The sequence below is a fragment of the Fusarium keratoplasticum genome, chromosome 5, assembly GCF_025433545.1.
Source record: "Fusarium keratoplasticum isolate Fu6.1 chromosome 5, whole genome shotgun sequence".
NCBI classification, from domain to species: Eukaryota; Fungi; Ascomycota; class Sordariomycetes; order Hypocreales; family Nectriaceae; genus Fusarium; species Fusarium keratoplasticum.
In genome coordinates this window covers 776315-792487 of record NC_070533.1, presented here as the reverse complement: position 1 = coordinate 792487, position 16173 = coordinate 776315, and the positions used below count along the sequence as shown (strand labels likewise).

At 53.3% G+C, this 16173-nt stretch overlaps 1 protein-coding gene across 1 annotated transcript; it reads right to left on the bottom strand.

Moving 5' to 3' along the window:
* Positions 1 to 797: 797 nt before the first annotated feature.
* On the bottom strand, positions 798 to 2685 carry NCS57_00691300 (AA-permease domain-containing protein; the record flags this gene model as incomplete). The annotated part of the gene is made up of 4 exons (XM_053056781.1): positions 798 to 1058; positions 1106 to 2226; positions 2284 to 2341; positions 2395 to 2685. The coding sequence occupies 4 exons, from the start codon at positions 2683 to 2685 to the stop codon at positions 798 to 800; spliced, it is 1731 nt and encodes a 576-aa protein (XP_052912976.1).
* Positions 2686 to 16173: the final 13488 nt, after the last annotated feature.

Sequence of the window (16173 nt, the reverse complement as noted above, 5' to 3'; positions counted from 1 at the left end):
TCATCGCATTTCCATACGTAAAATCCCATTCTTTCCCTGCCCCACGTGACAAATCGTCACCTCACATGGCATCACTCATGACAAAGACCCTCCCGCAAAGGCAGTCCAATCTCCAGAAACTCCACCGGCATCGGTCATCAATCACGCAAAGGGCGCGCTCGCGACCCACCCGACGACAAGTTTTCTCTGGATCCTGTAGAGCACGTAGGGCGCGATGGGCGTAATTGACATGTTCCCCAGAATATGATTTCTGTGTTTAAAATGCTTTCGTAGACCTTCTTTTTGTTCTTTGAGTGTTCCTCGTTATGTTCCTGGCCACTTTCTCCAACTTTTCTCCAACTTTTTGACGTCGGCCCCTGCATCTGCGCCGCCCTCCTGCAATTACCTTTTTTGGCAACACCATCCACACCAACTTGACAACAGCCACCACAACGCCGACCAACCGTCAAGATTCACGTCACGCTCCAACTCTAGGGCTTCCAAGTACCATCACTTCTCAACATACTGGCGCCTCGACAACTCTCATCCAGACAACATTGCCACCCATCACACCACATCACAGCAGACAACAAGATATTGTAAAGCAATGTGCTTGTCAGATTATGTGCAGAAGTTCCTGCTTATGGTATCTAGCGATAAATGATGTACACGAGAGTCAAAAGATCGGAGGCCTGCCCCCATGCGAACGCTGCCATCGGCAAGTGCTGGTGCCACGCGGGTGAGGAGTAGTCTCCTTCTAGACGCATTCAACAAGGGACCTCACGCCCCATTCCCAATCAATCAATCCATCCACAAGCTTACATGATCTTGTGGAGGAAGCGGCGCCAAGCGGGCCATGTAGCCATCTCAGCCCTGAACTTGTTGATCTCCTCCCAGTCATGCTCACGACGACCAGTGTCGACATCAATCTTGTCAATGGAGAGCCAACCCTCTCGCTTCCAGATATATCCGACGGCCCAGAAGAAGAGAACGACAGGCAAGGCCAGGTACGACATGAAGAAGCCTTCGACAGTGCCCATACCGGACGAGCCAGGGGGAGCGACAATGGCAACATAGAACTATATTTATTAGCATGGTTCTCCAGTACTTGCTCAACGAAACTTACCTGGGCGATCAAGACGAGGGAGATGAGGAAAAGGCCGAGCCACGAGCCATAGACGCCACCAACAGCCTGGAAGGGGATCTCGTCCAGAGTGTGACCCTGGTGAGCCCAAGCCTTGCGGAAACGGATGTGGGCCAGGCAGATGGAGCCCCAGGTGAAGAGAGTCGACAGACCAGAAAGAGCCAGGAGCCAGTCAAAGATCTCTCCACCCTTGGGGTCAAGGTTAACATAGGCGAGGAATCCCATGATGATGTGGATGAGGACAGAGAAGGTGGGGCGACCACCGCGGTCAATGTAGGCAAAGACCTTGGGGGCGTAGCCGTGCTCAGCCATGGCTGTCAGGGTACGAGAGCCACCATAGACAGCCGAAACACCAAGGGAAAGGACCGAGACGAGGATGATACTGTTCATGAAGTGGTTAAGACCAGTGAGACCCGAGTACTCGCCAACCAAGACGAAAGGAGAGGCCTTAGCGTTGGAGTAACCGCTAATGTCAAGTCGGGGGTCGGCGGAGCTGATGAGAAGACCGACGAAGAGGAGACCGAGGACGTAAAAGAGGGTGATTCGCCAGAAAACCTGCTTGATGGCGCCGGGAAGAGCCTTGGTAGGGTTGCTAGACTCGGCAGCAGCAAGACCGACAAGCTCAGTTCCAGCAAAGGAGAAAGCAGCAGTGACGAAGACGGAGCAGAAGCCCTTGAAGCCGTTCTTGAACGCACCAGGATCGTCGTGCCAGAGACGGTCACCCCAGAACTCGTTGTAGCGGCCGTTGCTGGGACCGCCACCGCAGACAAGGACGAGGCAAATGATCATGAAGACGACGATAGCTCCCAGCTTGAGGCAAGACGACCAGAACTCTTCCTCGGCGTATCCGATACCACCGAAAACGTTGATGAAGATGATGGCGACGAGGAAGATGGTGATGAATATACCCGGTGATAGTTCATCGTTCCAATATTGGATACAGACGGAACAGACTGTTAGTTCGAGTGGTAAGACGACTGCCCATTGAGCGACATAGTTCCAACCCATGGCGAAACCCCATGAAGGATCGATAAAGCGAGACGAGTAGATGTAGAAGCCACCGGAGACGGGATACATGACAGCAAGTTCACCAAGAGCGAAGACTGTTGGAAAAGATGGTTAGCGCTTGACTCGCACATGGGGAAACAGGGAACACATACCGACGTTGAAGATCATGACACCAATGATGAGGAAATCAATGGTGAGAGAAGCAGGGCCCTGTGTCGCTCGTTAGACATGGAAGCAGACAGAGCCAAGTGCCGTCAACTTACACCGTTGTAAAGGGCCTTTCCAGAACCGACGAAGAAACCAGCACCGATAGAGCCACCGATGGCAATCATCTGCAGATGGCGAGGTTTCATTCGACGATCGAGCTCGATAGCACCGTCGAAGCGGCGCTGCTTGAAGGACTCAAGAGTGAGACCATTTCGGGTCAGGTAGCTCTCCTGCTCGAAAGCATAGCCGGCACCGGTCTGGACATCGCCGTTGTGGTTGTCATAGTCGGTGACCTTGGCGCCCTTCTCGGCGCCAGCGTCACTTGGATTCTCCAAGCTGGAACCCATGTTGGGCTATCTCCCAATGGGCGTGTTGAGGTTGTTGCGGTTGTGCAAGTGCAGACCTAGCTTCTACCTCGATGTGGTGAGGAGAAGACCTTGGAGGAAGTGTGGGAAGGAAAGACAAGAAGGGTCGAGTGACCTCTGAGGGGAGAAGGAATAGACGATGATGGACGGAAACAACAGATGACAAGAGGAGGGGGATCGGCCTTCTTAAAGACGTCTCGAGTCTAGAGTGAGAGAGGTGAGAGGCAAAGGATAACCAAACGGATGGGATGATGGAGACGGGAAGGGCATGGGTTGAAGCAACCTAGCTCCGGGGGCTAAAGTTGGGTTGGGTCGAGGGGTCCAGGTCGAAGAAGCTCTCGAGGGACGTTGCAAGCAGAGGACCCACGATGGAACTCACTCGTACCCAAATAGCGTTGCCCGGGGTCGACTGAGCTCCTAGCTTCCTGCTACCGACTAGTGTCAGGTCGGAGGCCTTGGTGTGTTTGTGAGGGTGGTGGGGAAGAGGCGACAACGAGAGACGAAGAAACGAGAGGAGCCTGAAGGCCAAGACTTTGGATACGGAGGAACATGGATGATTGGGGTAGGTCGAAGTCATGGAAGATGGCGAAGCGGAGAGTATCACCGACATGGACAAGGACCGGGCAAGAGAAGGAAGCAAAACGAAGGCTCCGATTTGGCAGAGGCGATCATTGCTGTCGCGGCTACGCGCACCCCTTGTTTCTCGCCTGGATGAGATCCGCGACACAAGGAGATTTGAGTAAAGACAATGGATGGCTGCATGGTGTGTGAGGGAAGATGGATGTTGATGGGAGGGGGGTGCACGCCCATGTCAGCACTGTGCGAGCTTTATTTCTTGGCATTTACTCGTTGTACAATGTCTGCATCGCCCCTTCCGTCTAGGCCCTTTTTCTGCTCTTGCTAGCAACAGCGAAAAACAGGCTTCACAGCGAGGAAGGAAGAAGCCACTCTCTCAAACTCGACCAGGCTAAGCACAGGCCAAGCAGAAGATCTCCCAGACCAATTCTCAGAGTGGGGAATTGGGGAGTGGGTTCCAAGGCTGTCCCCACATTTCATGAAGAAGGAGAGGTACAGGTACTTTCTCTAGGTACCTGCACCTCTCCTCTGCCCGCCCCTGCCCTGCTTTGCCTTACCTTGGCCCCAAGCTGTTTACCTCGGGCAGGGTTCCCTGCTCTCTTCCCCGTGCTGTGCTGTGCTCTACTCTCATTCCATGCCCACGCGCAGTCACACGCATGCGCATCCATCTCGGACTTTCTGCTACTCACCTTTGCCCGACAAGGGGCAAATCGTTGCGATTCAGCCCTTTCTGAATCATGACTGCTTATGAGAAGCTGATCTTTGCCTGCAGGCAGCGCAGTCAATCACCACAAAAAAGCAACGTTTGCTCTCGGGACTACTGACCGGGCCTGCAAAGCATCCTCCCCGTTGCCCCCCATCGGCACATGGACAATGTGGAACCCAACACAACCAACACACGACGCTCTTGTGCTGCTCCTCTCCTCAAATGTCTTGTGCGTCCGGGATGTTGGTTCAACTCGCCGGGTAGCAGCATTGCGGAGACGGAGAGTCAAGCCATGAAGCCCCCTTGCTCATTCACTCGGCCAATGTTTTGGAGGATAATCTGCCGCCAAAACCATCAGTTCTCATGAGCAAAAGAAGCAGTTGATGGAGGCTTCGCCTCGGATCCTTCCCGTCTGTCGTTAAAGAGGGTCGTGACTCAATGTCATACAAAACACCATGACACACAGATGATTGGGGTCATGCCAGTCAATGTCTTGGCATCAGCTATGGAGGGTTTGCAGTTGAATGTCGACTTGGTCAATGGCTCAGCTTGTCCAAGACCAGGGCTGTTGTCTCCAGGCCAAGACACCAAGACTTGCTCGACTCCAAATGCCCAGCCTTACCCCAATATTCATCTCGTGGCATCAAAGACAACATCAAAGCATGCCTCGTCATCCCAATTAACACTTTTCACACTCTCAGCCGTGTGTATTTTGCCTATTCTCACCGCAGCGGCCCCCACCCGCGTCTCGAGAGGATCTCACCAGCCGCCGTCAGCCATTCCTATCTCAGGCGCTCTCCGCGTCTATCCACTACAGATAAGAGACTCGCAAGATCGCTCACGCAGTCGCCTGGCTGCAGAGATCAAAGGCCAGGTCATTGTGGCTCCTGTTGATCCATCCCAGGGCAGGCTTTGCCTCCCATGTCATTCATCACCACCACCTGCAACGACAACAGCCCCTACTCGGTGGCCCATGCTTGCTATCTCATTGCCCGCCCCTACTGTCCCCGGTCAATTCCCTTCTTGCTGCCCGTAAACCGCAATTTGTTAACCTTCCGAACGGCCCGCGGGCACTTCTCTAACGAGCCGTTTGGGATGCATCATTCTGTACGGGGCTCTTTGAGGACCTTCCATTTTGGGAAGTCCGGTTCTTTAGCTGTCAATTCTGGGGCTGATGATGGACTCTATTTCGACTCCGCAATAATCACAATGCGGTAAATGCACAGAGAAGAGGCATTGGCAGGTCATGCAGCAAAAATCCCCCAAGGCCAAGTTCCGTCAAATCATTGCCCATCAGCTCTGTAACGTCCTAGCGGTGGATGCGCCACTGATGCAAAGTCTATCCAGCTCGGCAGATTGGCGTCATAGCAAAGGTCACGTTTGGTGCAGCCATGAGCTGCGTGTTTCACCCATTCACGACGCGTCGGAAACACCGCCTCTCCTTCCGGACGCCTGGTATACCCACCCGACACGGAGATGATTCGCTGTCACCAATGGCCTCTCTCGCAAAGAGCACTCTGAACTGGTGCCCTGCGCAGTCATGGCCATTGCCGGGCCTTGACGAATCGCCACAAGCCAACTCGTTACTCTCCCTCATCTGCCTCTACCGGTCCCAGTCGTGTGGTGCCACTCATCATACGCTTCCTCGGCTGTCGTGTCGGAGCTTCTCCAAGGGCCTCAGCAGCCGCGGGCCGCCCCTCCATGGCGCAGCCGTGTGCAGTGAGAGGTGACGGATTGTCAGCGCCTCCTACTCCATCCCGCAGGGAAGACAGGGGGAAACAACCGACTAGAATGCGACATTTTTCTTCTAGAAGCCGCACCGCGCGACTTGTGAGAGGGACTGCTAGCTCTCCTGGGCACTAGCGTGTGCGATGGCAACGAGCCGAGAGACACTTGCAGGCATCGCAGCGCACCGATCGAACGAGCGAACAGCTGGAGGAACGCCTCAGATCTTGAATTATTGAACCAGGGACGCCCGAGGCCCCCGGTTCGCAGGCAGGCAGGCTAGCTGGCTTCCCTTCCCAGCTTGCGTGGTGCGACGCGACGGCAGAGCACCCACCGGCACTATCATTCATTGCATTGTGGTTCAGCGGCGCGGCTAAGGAGCCCGCCCCTGGGCGGTTTCTGCTGAAGAAGCTGCGATAGCACCAAATTCTACAGCTCCAAGACGGGGGTTGACCCTGGCCCACCAAGCCAAATGTGACAGCCTCCAGCGGCTGCGCTGCGGCAATCACTCTGCCGGGAGTCGGCTGCAGTTGGATTCGGTCACGGCGCACGTTTAATACCTACTCCAGACATTGAGATCTTCACTCCGCAAACGTTGAATCTAAGGTTACGGGGCGATACGTAACAGTTTGCTCTCAATCGCCTTTACCCCGTGGGCAAGACGTGGTCAATCTGGGGACGGCTCCAGTGCTCGAGCCGGACATCTGGAGATGCTGACGAGCAGTAACTGTCCTTTGAGGAAGTTCCCCAGACGTTTGTACGTAATGCAATGCTTTATGAGAGGGTCCTTTTTTTCGGTGGCTCCAGCGGTTGAAGGGCCCGAGGCCTGGCATCGCCATTCGGGCCTCCTCGCAGGGTTTAAGCATGATGGGGATTCAAGTGGGCTCGGACATGACCGGCCGTGCCGCCCTTGCTTGCGGAGCCAGTAATATCTGAACAAGGTCAGGCGCCCCTGACCTTGCGACGAGATCTCCATCACTCGGGTGGCTGTGCACTGTGTACTTGGGAATGATCTGCTCACACAGGCGACTCTTGGGCATTCGGGACGATGGGCACGACATGGCACGGAGTAGAGCTGAGGCTCCTTTGCGCACCACCACGGCCTTTCACAGGAACAGTTCGTGGTCGCCTCACCCGGTCAAGCAGCATTCAGCCTCTAGCACTTGACAGGCACCCCCAACAGTCAATCTTGCTCAACGAGCTGCCCAATTAGTCCAACCTAACGACTCGTGGCTCTAGCGGAACCGATGCAAAAGAAGGTTATTGCAATGACCTGCGGCGCTAGTCATGAAGCGGCCGACTTGTTGCGACACGCCAATGAGAGCGAATTCCCACTTCAGACAGTCTCGGAGGTTTTCGTACTACGTGCAACAGCTTGAACCATACCAGGGCCGGTTTGGAGTTTGACGCGACTAGGAAAAGTCGACAGATGAGGGTTGACGACGCGGCATAGACCATCGATTCGTTCATCCAGATCCGGTCCAATGGATATCAGTTCCCAAAGTTTCTTGAACTCGTCGTTGGGGGAGTTACGCGTCCAGCATCGCGAGTCCTCGGTGAGCATGTGTTCCGGAACCCAGCCGGGGCCGAGCTATCCCACGGAGTCGGGTTGCCTGCCTGTGAGAGAGTCTTGGCTCAGGCTATCTCGCCCCCGTATTGCATTGCCTGCATCGCGACGGGCGGCTCTCGACCCGTTCTGCCAAGGCATGATCTGGATGCGAACTGCTACACCGGTGCTCCCAACGGTGGTGGCCTCGGACGGGGCGGATTGGAATCAGTGCTCTGCTCTGGCGTGTCTCGTCCGTCGTCGACGCCGCCGGCCAATCTCCAGCTTGATGGGCCACGGACCCAACGTTGCCGAGCTAGATTCTGCATCACATGAGTCCCATCGTTCCAGAATCTCACTTCCTCGTGTGACAAGGGCAGGGCTGACTCTGTGCCCCGACCTGGGTTTCACTTGCGAGGCGCATTGGCCAGAAATTGTGGTTCAGCGATGTCAATTCTCAAAGTCAGAGTCCCACTTTGACTTGACTCTACGCGATAATAATGCCCGGGATAGAATTGGAGATAGAGTAGTGACACTGCGAGTGACAGGTCGCCAACGGAGACTAGGGAGGTTGAAGATCCGGCTGGCAACTTTGAGGTTTGTTGCTGAGGGTGTTGGCATGCTGACGGCAGCGACGGCTACGCATAGCGACACGGTCAGCCTTGGCACTGCACGCGCTTATCCTGCGTACGTGGGTTCTGATCCGAAGCTCGAAACAGGAAGGAGAATGTTGTCGAGAGTTTTGTAAGAGGTCATGTTGAAGGTCGTGAAGCTGTTGTTGCAAATATCACAAGTTCATGAAAGACCAGCAACATGGATTGTAGTCGCGGCTATGCAGCCTCATCACACACTGCTACCATGAAATGCATGCCCAGCACGCCGAGATTCCATTTTCCTTCGAGAAACACTCAAGCAAGATGGGGAGGGTCACCAAGATCTTGGCGCCGCGTCAAGATGTATTTGTGTAGGGTAGCATCGCCAACGACATTGGACCAAAGGTGCCAAAGACGGTACCTTCCAAGACGGGCCATACCCTGCGCTCGTGGACGATCAATTGCTCCGTGTCTTGGCCTGATTTGGCGGCATACGGGAGTAACTTGACATTCACTTCTACAAAGAGGTTCGTTTGTACGTGATCCCTCTATGGCAGCTCATGTAGCATCGTTGCGTGACGTCGTTTCTTTTTATCTTATCGCCCCTATCATCCCCCCATGCGACCATCACGTACGCCCATCCCACGGGTTGTGGGAAAACCGGGTCAAGATCTGCCCCGGACTTGTGAGTAAAACTTTATGCAAATTACTCTATTTTCTTTCTTAATCTTGCAATCACTCTTGACTGGCTATCTCTTGCAAGGGGGGAGGGTTCCACCCGACCTTATCTACCACTTTGTCGGCCCGTTTACTGCGAGGCGTGTTGTTTTTTTTGAAGCTTAAAAATGGGACAGAGGGATGCTCCACCTCGGCGTGGGTAAACCCCATTTACGGATGGGATTTGCGTCTCGTTGCGGGCGTTCGGTTGCTGCCATTCGGAAACTCCGGGGTGTGTCTGTTGGTTATTCTCTCGTCGTGTTTCAAAGTGACTGTATCCCCCTTTGAGTTTTTTTCTCTCTCACTCACTTTATTTGCGGCGAGGATGAAGTTGTGAGGTGATTCTTCGGACTCGCCGGATAAGGAACTCGTGAGTAACAGTACACGACGATAACTGCTGCTTACGACTCATTGAGGCTTACTGATTGGTTAACTTGATGCCTGAGGAGGAAGATGCGACCTTTGGATTTTCTTGCATTGACGAATGTGCTCGTGAGAAGTATAAGAAATCAAGAGATTGCCAACGTAACGAGTTGTGGTAGTCACGACACTCGGTCATGTTATGGCAACCAAGTCCACTCGCATAGTAGAGGTAATGGCTACAGATTAAGAAAATACCCAAGTGTCATACAAATCGATCAGTTGTTCTAATAATTAGTTGCCGTCGAGAGTTGCTAGTCTCTTGCCGTATCAACCCGGCACATCTGGAAACTTGCCGTCACAGTTCAGACGTCCCTTTGGTGAACGACAGAGCCTTCATGATGTTCCACTGTCTAACGTATTCGACCCCTTCTAAGAAATCCTGTGCTTTATGGATGCGCAATCCCATTGTCTGAACTCGGCTGGCCATGGGTGTGCTATCATGGTGACCCTATCAGTTCCCGGGTCGTCCCCTCGAGGCCTAGGCAACTCATTCTGGCTATATATTGGACAGCCGAATTTTCTTTGTACTGTTTGACATCGAAGGAATCCCTCTGGGCGACATAAAAGTTGAGTTGACGCACATTCATTTCTCACCATCGTCTCTTGTTTCGTGGCCGGATATCACCTCTCACGAGGCATAGCCCAAGAGACCTGTTCAAGATGAGCATGATTTGAATCCTGCAATTAGTGTTTCTTTCGACGTCGGCGAGAAATGGTAGACATACCACCTTTGACATCTTCCATTGATTTTCCTTGACTGCGCAAAGCGAAGCTAACTCTTCCATCGCACACTGAAGTCCGAACGACAACTGTACTGTCTGTACGGCTAAGTCAGAAGCTATGTTCTTTCTTCTGGGAGTTTCCAGATGAGAAAAATCCCCACAAAGTTGACTAGCAGGCACATCAAGTGGTGGCTAGGAGACTGTGCAACATCCGAGCCGAGCGGAGAGAGTGCTGAGCTGTTGTCAAGAAGTCACCATTACAGCCTCATAACAAGTCGTATGGAGCGTTAGTAGAGGGCTAGTTACTCGTGCCCTGGATGGCAAGTTACCGCACCGCAAGGAGCATTTGATGCCGACGTATCATCAACTTCCACGACGAAGTGTCAGCCAAGTGTAAGTGGTGATGTGTCGGGCCCATCTTACATCGGCCTGTATCAGCGTCTTGGCATCAAATGGTGCATCTAGTAAGCATAGAACGCAAGGCCTGGAGTTATTAAGCATAAAAGCCTACTGAATGGCTATGAAAATAGATCTTGCGGGTTGGAAAGGCTTTGACGAAGAGGTCTCGCAACAAGGGTGGAAACTGATAAAGATCAAGTGAAAGACCTAACGAAGATGGCTGGCATGGCACATTTAAAACTGTGATAGCTACAGATATCTCTTATGTCCGTTACTGTCGACCAATTCTGTCTCTCTCGGTCGTCTGGACGTCTTGCGTTGAGTGATTCTTAACATGCGCTGGATTCAGAGGATGATGTGGTGGTTAGGTTCTTGGATACTGAACGACATGTCAGTGTTGTCGCCATCTTGAACAATGTTCTTTTCTCCTAAGCCCAGCACTCTTTATCACCCTACAATAAGGAGATGGGACCATCCTAATCATGGAGAAAGGTGGCCATCTCACTGGCGCACAAACTCATTCATCACCTCTGTTACTCTATACCTTTGTGCATAGTGAGTTAGCGTCTTATTGAAAGGTACCTAGAATAATCAACATAGCAGTTTTCACCAACATGTTGGAGTAGTTATCCCTAACACCGCATGCCATCAAGTATTGTTCATCCCTCATATGCTCCATGTGAGGTTCTGGGTGCTGTTTATTCCCACCTGGACAACATTTTTATCTGATTCACTCACACTCAGTAAGGACTTGCTGATGAAAGCACTTTTTTGTTGATCATCATACCTCTCTTCTCAGCTAAAGAGAGTATCGGCCACAATATTAAGAATATATACTTCAACACAATGCCGGCGCGAAAATCAATCTGGTAAAATATAGCGACCTGGTGACAATACGGCAGACTATAGCACTGGCCGAGAGGCATGACTCTTCAAACAGGTTTAGGTGTGAGGATGTCTTGGACTTGAAGGCCTTGGTTGTAATAAAAGTTGATAGAGTTGCTGTAATTTCTGATAGGAAACCTTGTCTTCTGGCATTTGATTCGATATCAATATTCTGATCAGAACCATGGTCGCTGCTTCTATGCCCGGTACTCTCCTTTTGTGTGCTGAAGGGTCCCAAGGTGAACAAAGGGGCCGTGTGGCGATGGATCTTGATGGTTGTGGGTAGAAAACAGCTAGAAACCATGGTACGACAATACTTGATTTTGGAACCAGAGAATGCAATGCTGATGTACGGAAAGTTATATTTTAACAAGGCCGAGCATTGAACGAATGCGGTGAGCTAAAATCGAGATCTATACGGCTGGGGTTTGGGCACACGACGGATGCATAACTTGGTTGCATCCAACTTGCCGGGATGAGCGGGACTGCAGAACAAAGAGCAACTTTCTGAAAACCATACCATGAGGCGCTGGGAGAGTTCAGAGTGAGTTATGGCTGGCATTCTGTCGAAAGCTGTGTTTCTTGTTACTGCACCACTCTGCTTCTATGAGAGAAGAAGCCTCTTGATTAGCAACGATAGATGCGTGCACTCCAATGACTTTCAAACGAGGTTCTTGTTCATCCTTCAAGGTCATTTTACTGAAAAGAACGTATGACCCGCCACTCGCAACGACCAACAGTGCCAAGCTCGGACAACTTGTTTCATTAAGCATGGTCCAGGGCAGTAGGCGGCTGCTGTCGATCGAAACATCCCCCACAGATTCCGGTCAGTCGGATTTACTTATTCGGCCGTCGAGGGATAATCCCTGGCATCACAGCATGGACTTTGCACAGCAAAAACAAGTCTCTTTCTTTGTCTCCATGTTTCTTCCTGAACCAACCTTTCTAGGCTTGAAAAGGGGCCCCCTTTGGCTCGCAAGATGCATACGCGTGAATGGTGTGATTGCCCATCTAAATTTATCCCGTCCCTGATCTAATCCATCCCCTGTGAGGCCCTTGCCGCTGAACACGTCCTGAAACCCGCTGTTAGCGCCACGGGGAGAGACTTGGCCGCGTCGATGGGTCAGATGGGTGGAGTCTTGATGTGTCCTTGCGTCGCAAACAAGCTGACTGCATATAACCCTTGCTTGAAGCTGGCGACTCGACGAAAGACGTTACAACGGGTAGGCTGGGATGTCTTGTTGAGAAAAGGGGTTGAAGGAGATGAACAAGGTGCTTACTGAGGGTTAATTGCCCAGAATGAGGAATAAGAACCACAAGCTCATGTATAGCACACGTAAGCAGTCAACTTTAACTACATAGACTCTAAAGATCTACAGAATGGCGAACACATCAACAGTTGCCAAATCTCGCAATGTCTGAAGCTCTTCCGCACTTTCGGAGATGCTGGTCGAGGCTATGCAGAATACAACTCTAGCATTGGCTCATGAACGATGTGATGTACAGGGGTTGAGGAAAGACGGGATCGTGTGTAGGGAGGCGATTGGTCATGGTTGACGCCTCAAACGCAGCCATTCACGGCGCCAACCCACGGCGCCAATTTCCACACGGCTTCGATTTCTGTCGTGACACTCAGCCTCTGGAACCTGTCAGACTGAAATATTTGAATTATATGACTTGATTCTAACAGCTAAGCAACACAAAAAGTCACCGCATTGAGAGGTGAGTTCTCAACGTTGAAATCAGTTCCATCTCAAATCAGGCTGTGACAAACATCTTCAGCTGCCAAGCGACTAGAGTGCTTACCTGTGCGTCTCTTTGCCTTAGCTTGCTCGCAAAAAACCAGGATCTACATTTAGACAATTTGCGTAGGGCAGGCAGGGCTGAGAAATGGGTACGACTGGTAGGGGTCCCATGCATGTTGGCGCTAACAGTGATCCTTCATTCTCCATTGTGCGCAGCAGGCTTGCAATGACGGGATGAGGGACAGTAGGACATGCAGGATTTGAGGCTGGGGAGCTTGATGGAAGACGGGCATTAAAGAAGCCGGTTACTGCTCGTTGAGTTGCTTGTCTCGTAACTCTCTAGAACCACCGACCACCGTCCTTCGTTCCAAAAAGCATCTGAACCACTTGTTCAGATCCTTTCTATTCACGATGGTTCGTCCATCTCTTGCAACATTGGCCCTTCTGGCCCCGACATGCCTCGGCGCTGCCCTTCCCGTCGAGTTCCGCCGTGACGAGCAATCTGCTCCCGATCAGTCTTTCACCAACCCCGGCGCCGAAATCACGGCCCCCGACCAATCTTTCACCAACCCTGGCCAAGAGCAACCTGCTGCCCCCGATCAGTCGTTCAGTGACCCAGGTGCTGCGCCGGTGCCTGTTCCTGACACCACCTTTGCAGGCGAGACCGTCAAATTCATTGAAGGAGGAGATTCTACTGCCGAGCAGGGAGGAGCTGCACCTGAAAACAAGGAAGAGGAACAACCTGCTACCCCCGAACAAGGAGGTGCTTCTACTGGACAAGAAGCAGATGGAGCTGCTACCGCCGGCACCACTGAGGAGGGTGAAGCTTCTGCCGGTCAGGATGGCACCACACCCGCTGGCGTGACCAAAGAGGGAGAGGCTGCTACTCCTCAACAGGAAGGGGGAGCGTCTACTGGCCAAGACGGAGGAGCTTCGACTGCCGAACAAGGTGGAGCTTCCACTCCCCAAGGAGAAGATGGAGCTACTACTGCTGGCACGACTAAGGAGGGAGAGGCCTCTGCTGGGCAGGATGGCAACTCACCCGCTGGCGTTACGAAAGAAGGTGAAGGCACAACCGATCCAACTGCTGAGCAAGGTGGAGCATCCACCGGTCAAGATGGAGGTGCCTCAACCGGCCAAGACACTGAAGCTTCTACTTCACAAGATGGCAACTCGCCAGCCGGCGTCACGAAGGAGGGTGAAGCATCTGCTGGTCAAGATGGTAACGCTCCCGCTGGTGTTGTGAAGGAGGGCGAGACCTCTACCGGCCAGGATGGAAACGCCCCTGCTGGAGTTACGAAAGAAGGCGAAGGCTCGACTGATCCGACTGCTGAGCAAGGAGGAGCATCGACTGGACAGGACGGCGGAGCCTCAACTGGCCAAGACACTGGGGCTTCCACCTCCCAAGATGGTAACTCGCCTGCTGGTGTGACGAAAGAAGGAGAGACCTCTGCCGGCCAGGACGGAAACTCTCCCGCTGGCGTAACCAAGGAAGGCGAGGGTTCGACTGATCCTACGGCTGAACAAGGCGGTGCATCCACAGGCCAAGATGGTGGTGCTTCCACCGGCAACACGGCCAAGGAGGGAGAGGCTTCTACTGGCCAAGACGGAGGTGCTTCGACTGCTGGTACCACCAAGGAGGGTGAAGCTTCGGCTGGCCAGGATGGCAATTCTCCCGCCGGAGTCACCAAGGAAGGCCAAGGCTCAACTGACCCTACTGCTGAACAAGGTGGAGCTTCCACAGGGCAAGATGGCGGAGCGTCTACCGCGGGCACCACTAAGGAGGGAGAAGCTGCTGCGGGCCAGGAGGGCAACTCACCTGCTGGCGTACCGAAAGAAGGCGAAGCAGCTGGACCGACTGCCGAACAAGGAGGAGCCTCTACCGGCCAAGACGGAGGCGCTTCTGCTGCTGGCACTACCAAGGAAGGAGAAGCTTCTGCCGGTCAGGATGGCAATTCTCCCGCCGGAGTCACCAAGGAAGGCCAAGGCTCAACTGACCCTACTCCCGAACAAGGTGGAGCTTCCACAGGGCAAGACGGAGGCGCTTCCACCGCAGGCACCACCAAGGAGGGAGAGGCCGCTGCTGGACAGGAGGGTACTTCACCTGCCGGCGTGACGAAGGAAGGGGAGGGTTCAACTGATCCTACCGCTGAGCAAGGCGGAGCCTCTACTGGCAAAGATGGTGGTGCTTCCACTGCTGGTACCACTAAAGAGGGAGAGGCTTCAGCTGGTCAGGATGGCAACTCTCCCGCTGGCGTAACTAAGGAGGGAGAAGCCTCGACTGGCCCGACTGCTGAGCAAGGTGGAACCTCTGCTGGTCAGGATGGAGGCGCATCTACTGCTGGTACTACCAAGGAAGGAGAAGCATCTGCTGGTCAAGATGGTAACTCGCCCGCTGGAGCCACCAAGGAAGGGGAGGGTTCGACTGATCCGACTGCCGAACAGGGCGGAGCCTCAACTGGCCAGGACGGTAACTCTCCTGCTGGCGTCACCAAGGAAGGAGAGCAAGGCGGTGCTTCTACCGGTCAGGATGGGGGCGCTTCAACGGCTCAACAGGGCGAGGGAGCTTCCACTGGTCAAGACGGTAACTCACCTGCCGGTGTGACAAAGGAAGGGGAAGGCTCGACAAGCCCACAGGCTGAACAAGCTGGAGGAGCTGCTGGTGGCAATGATCCAGCTGGTGTGACGAAGGAGGGAACAGAAGCTACTACTGCTCAACAAGAAGGAGGCGCCTCTGCTGGTCAAGATGGTAACTCACCTGCTGGTGTGACCAAAGAAGGGGAGGGCTCAACTGCTCCTCAAGCAGAACAGGCTGCGGGAGCTTCTGCTGGAAATGATCCCGCTGGCGTAACCAAGGAGGGAGAGTCTTCAGCCGCACCACAAGCTGAACAGGCCGCAGGAGCTGCTGGTGGTAATGATCCCGCTGGTGCGACAAAGGAAGGCGAGGCTGCGGGTGGTCAACAGGCTGAACAAGCTGCTGGAGCCGCTGCTGGAAATAGTCCCGCCGGTGTGACAAAGGAGGGAGACGCTCCTGTCTCCATCGGCGAGAAAGTTGCTGAAGCTGCTGGCAAGGCGGCGGCGGGTGCCCAAGCGGCTGCTGCGGCTTGAGTTGGTTGATAATCGGTGCAAGTATCGGAGCCTTGGGTTAGGAGACCAGAGGTTCAGGTATTTGATGGATGATAATCGTGGTGTGTAGATAGCCTTGTATAATTTGAGCATTCGTGATCTGGCAGAGCGTCAGCTTGATGCTTCTATTATTGATATATTTGTTGCAATTGTTATACGTAATCCAAGTTGGATCTCTTCATTCGACTGTCGTAATCTGCAAGAGTTCGGGGGGGTTCAGCCCTGATGTCTGGTCTGTCGAGGGTGAAAGTGCTGGAGCCGTATGCTGGGTAGTCTGATCAAGGTTATCGTATGGGATGCTTCTTGT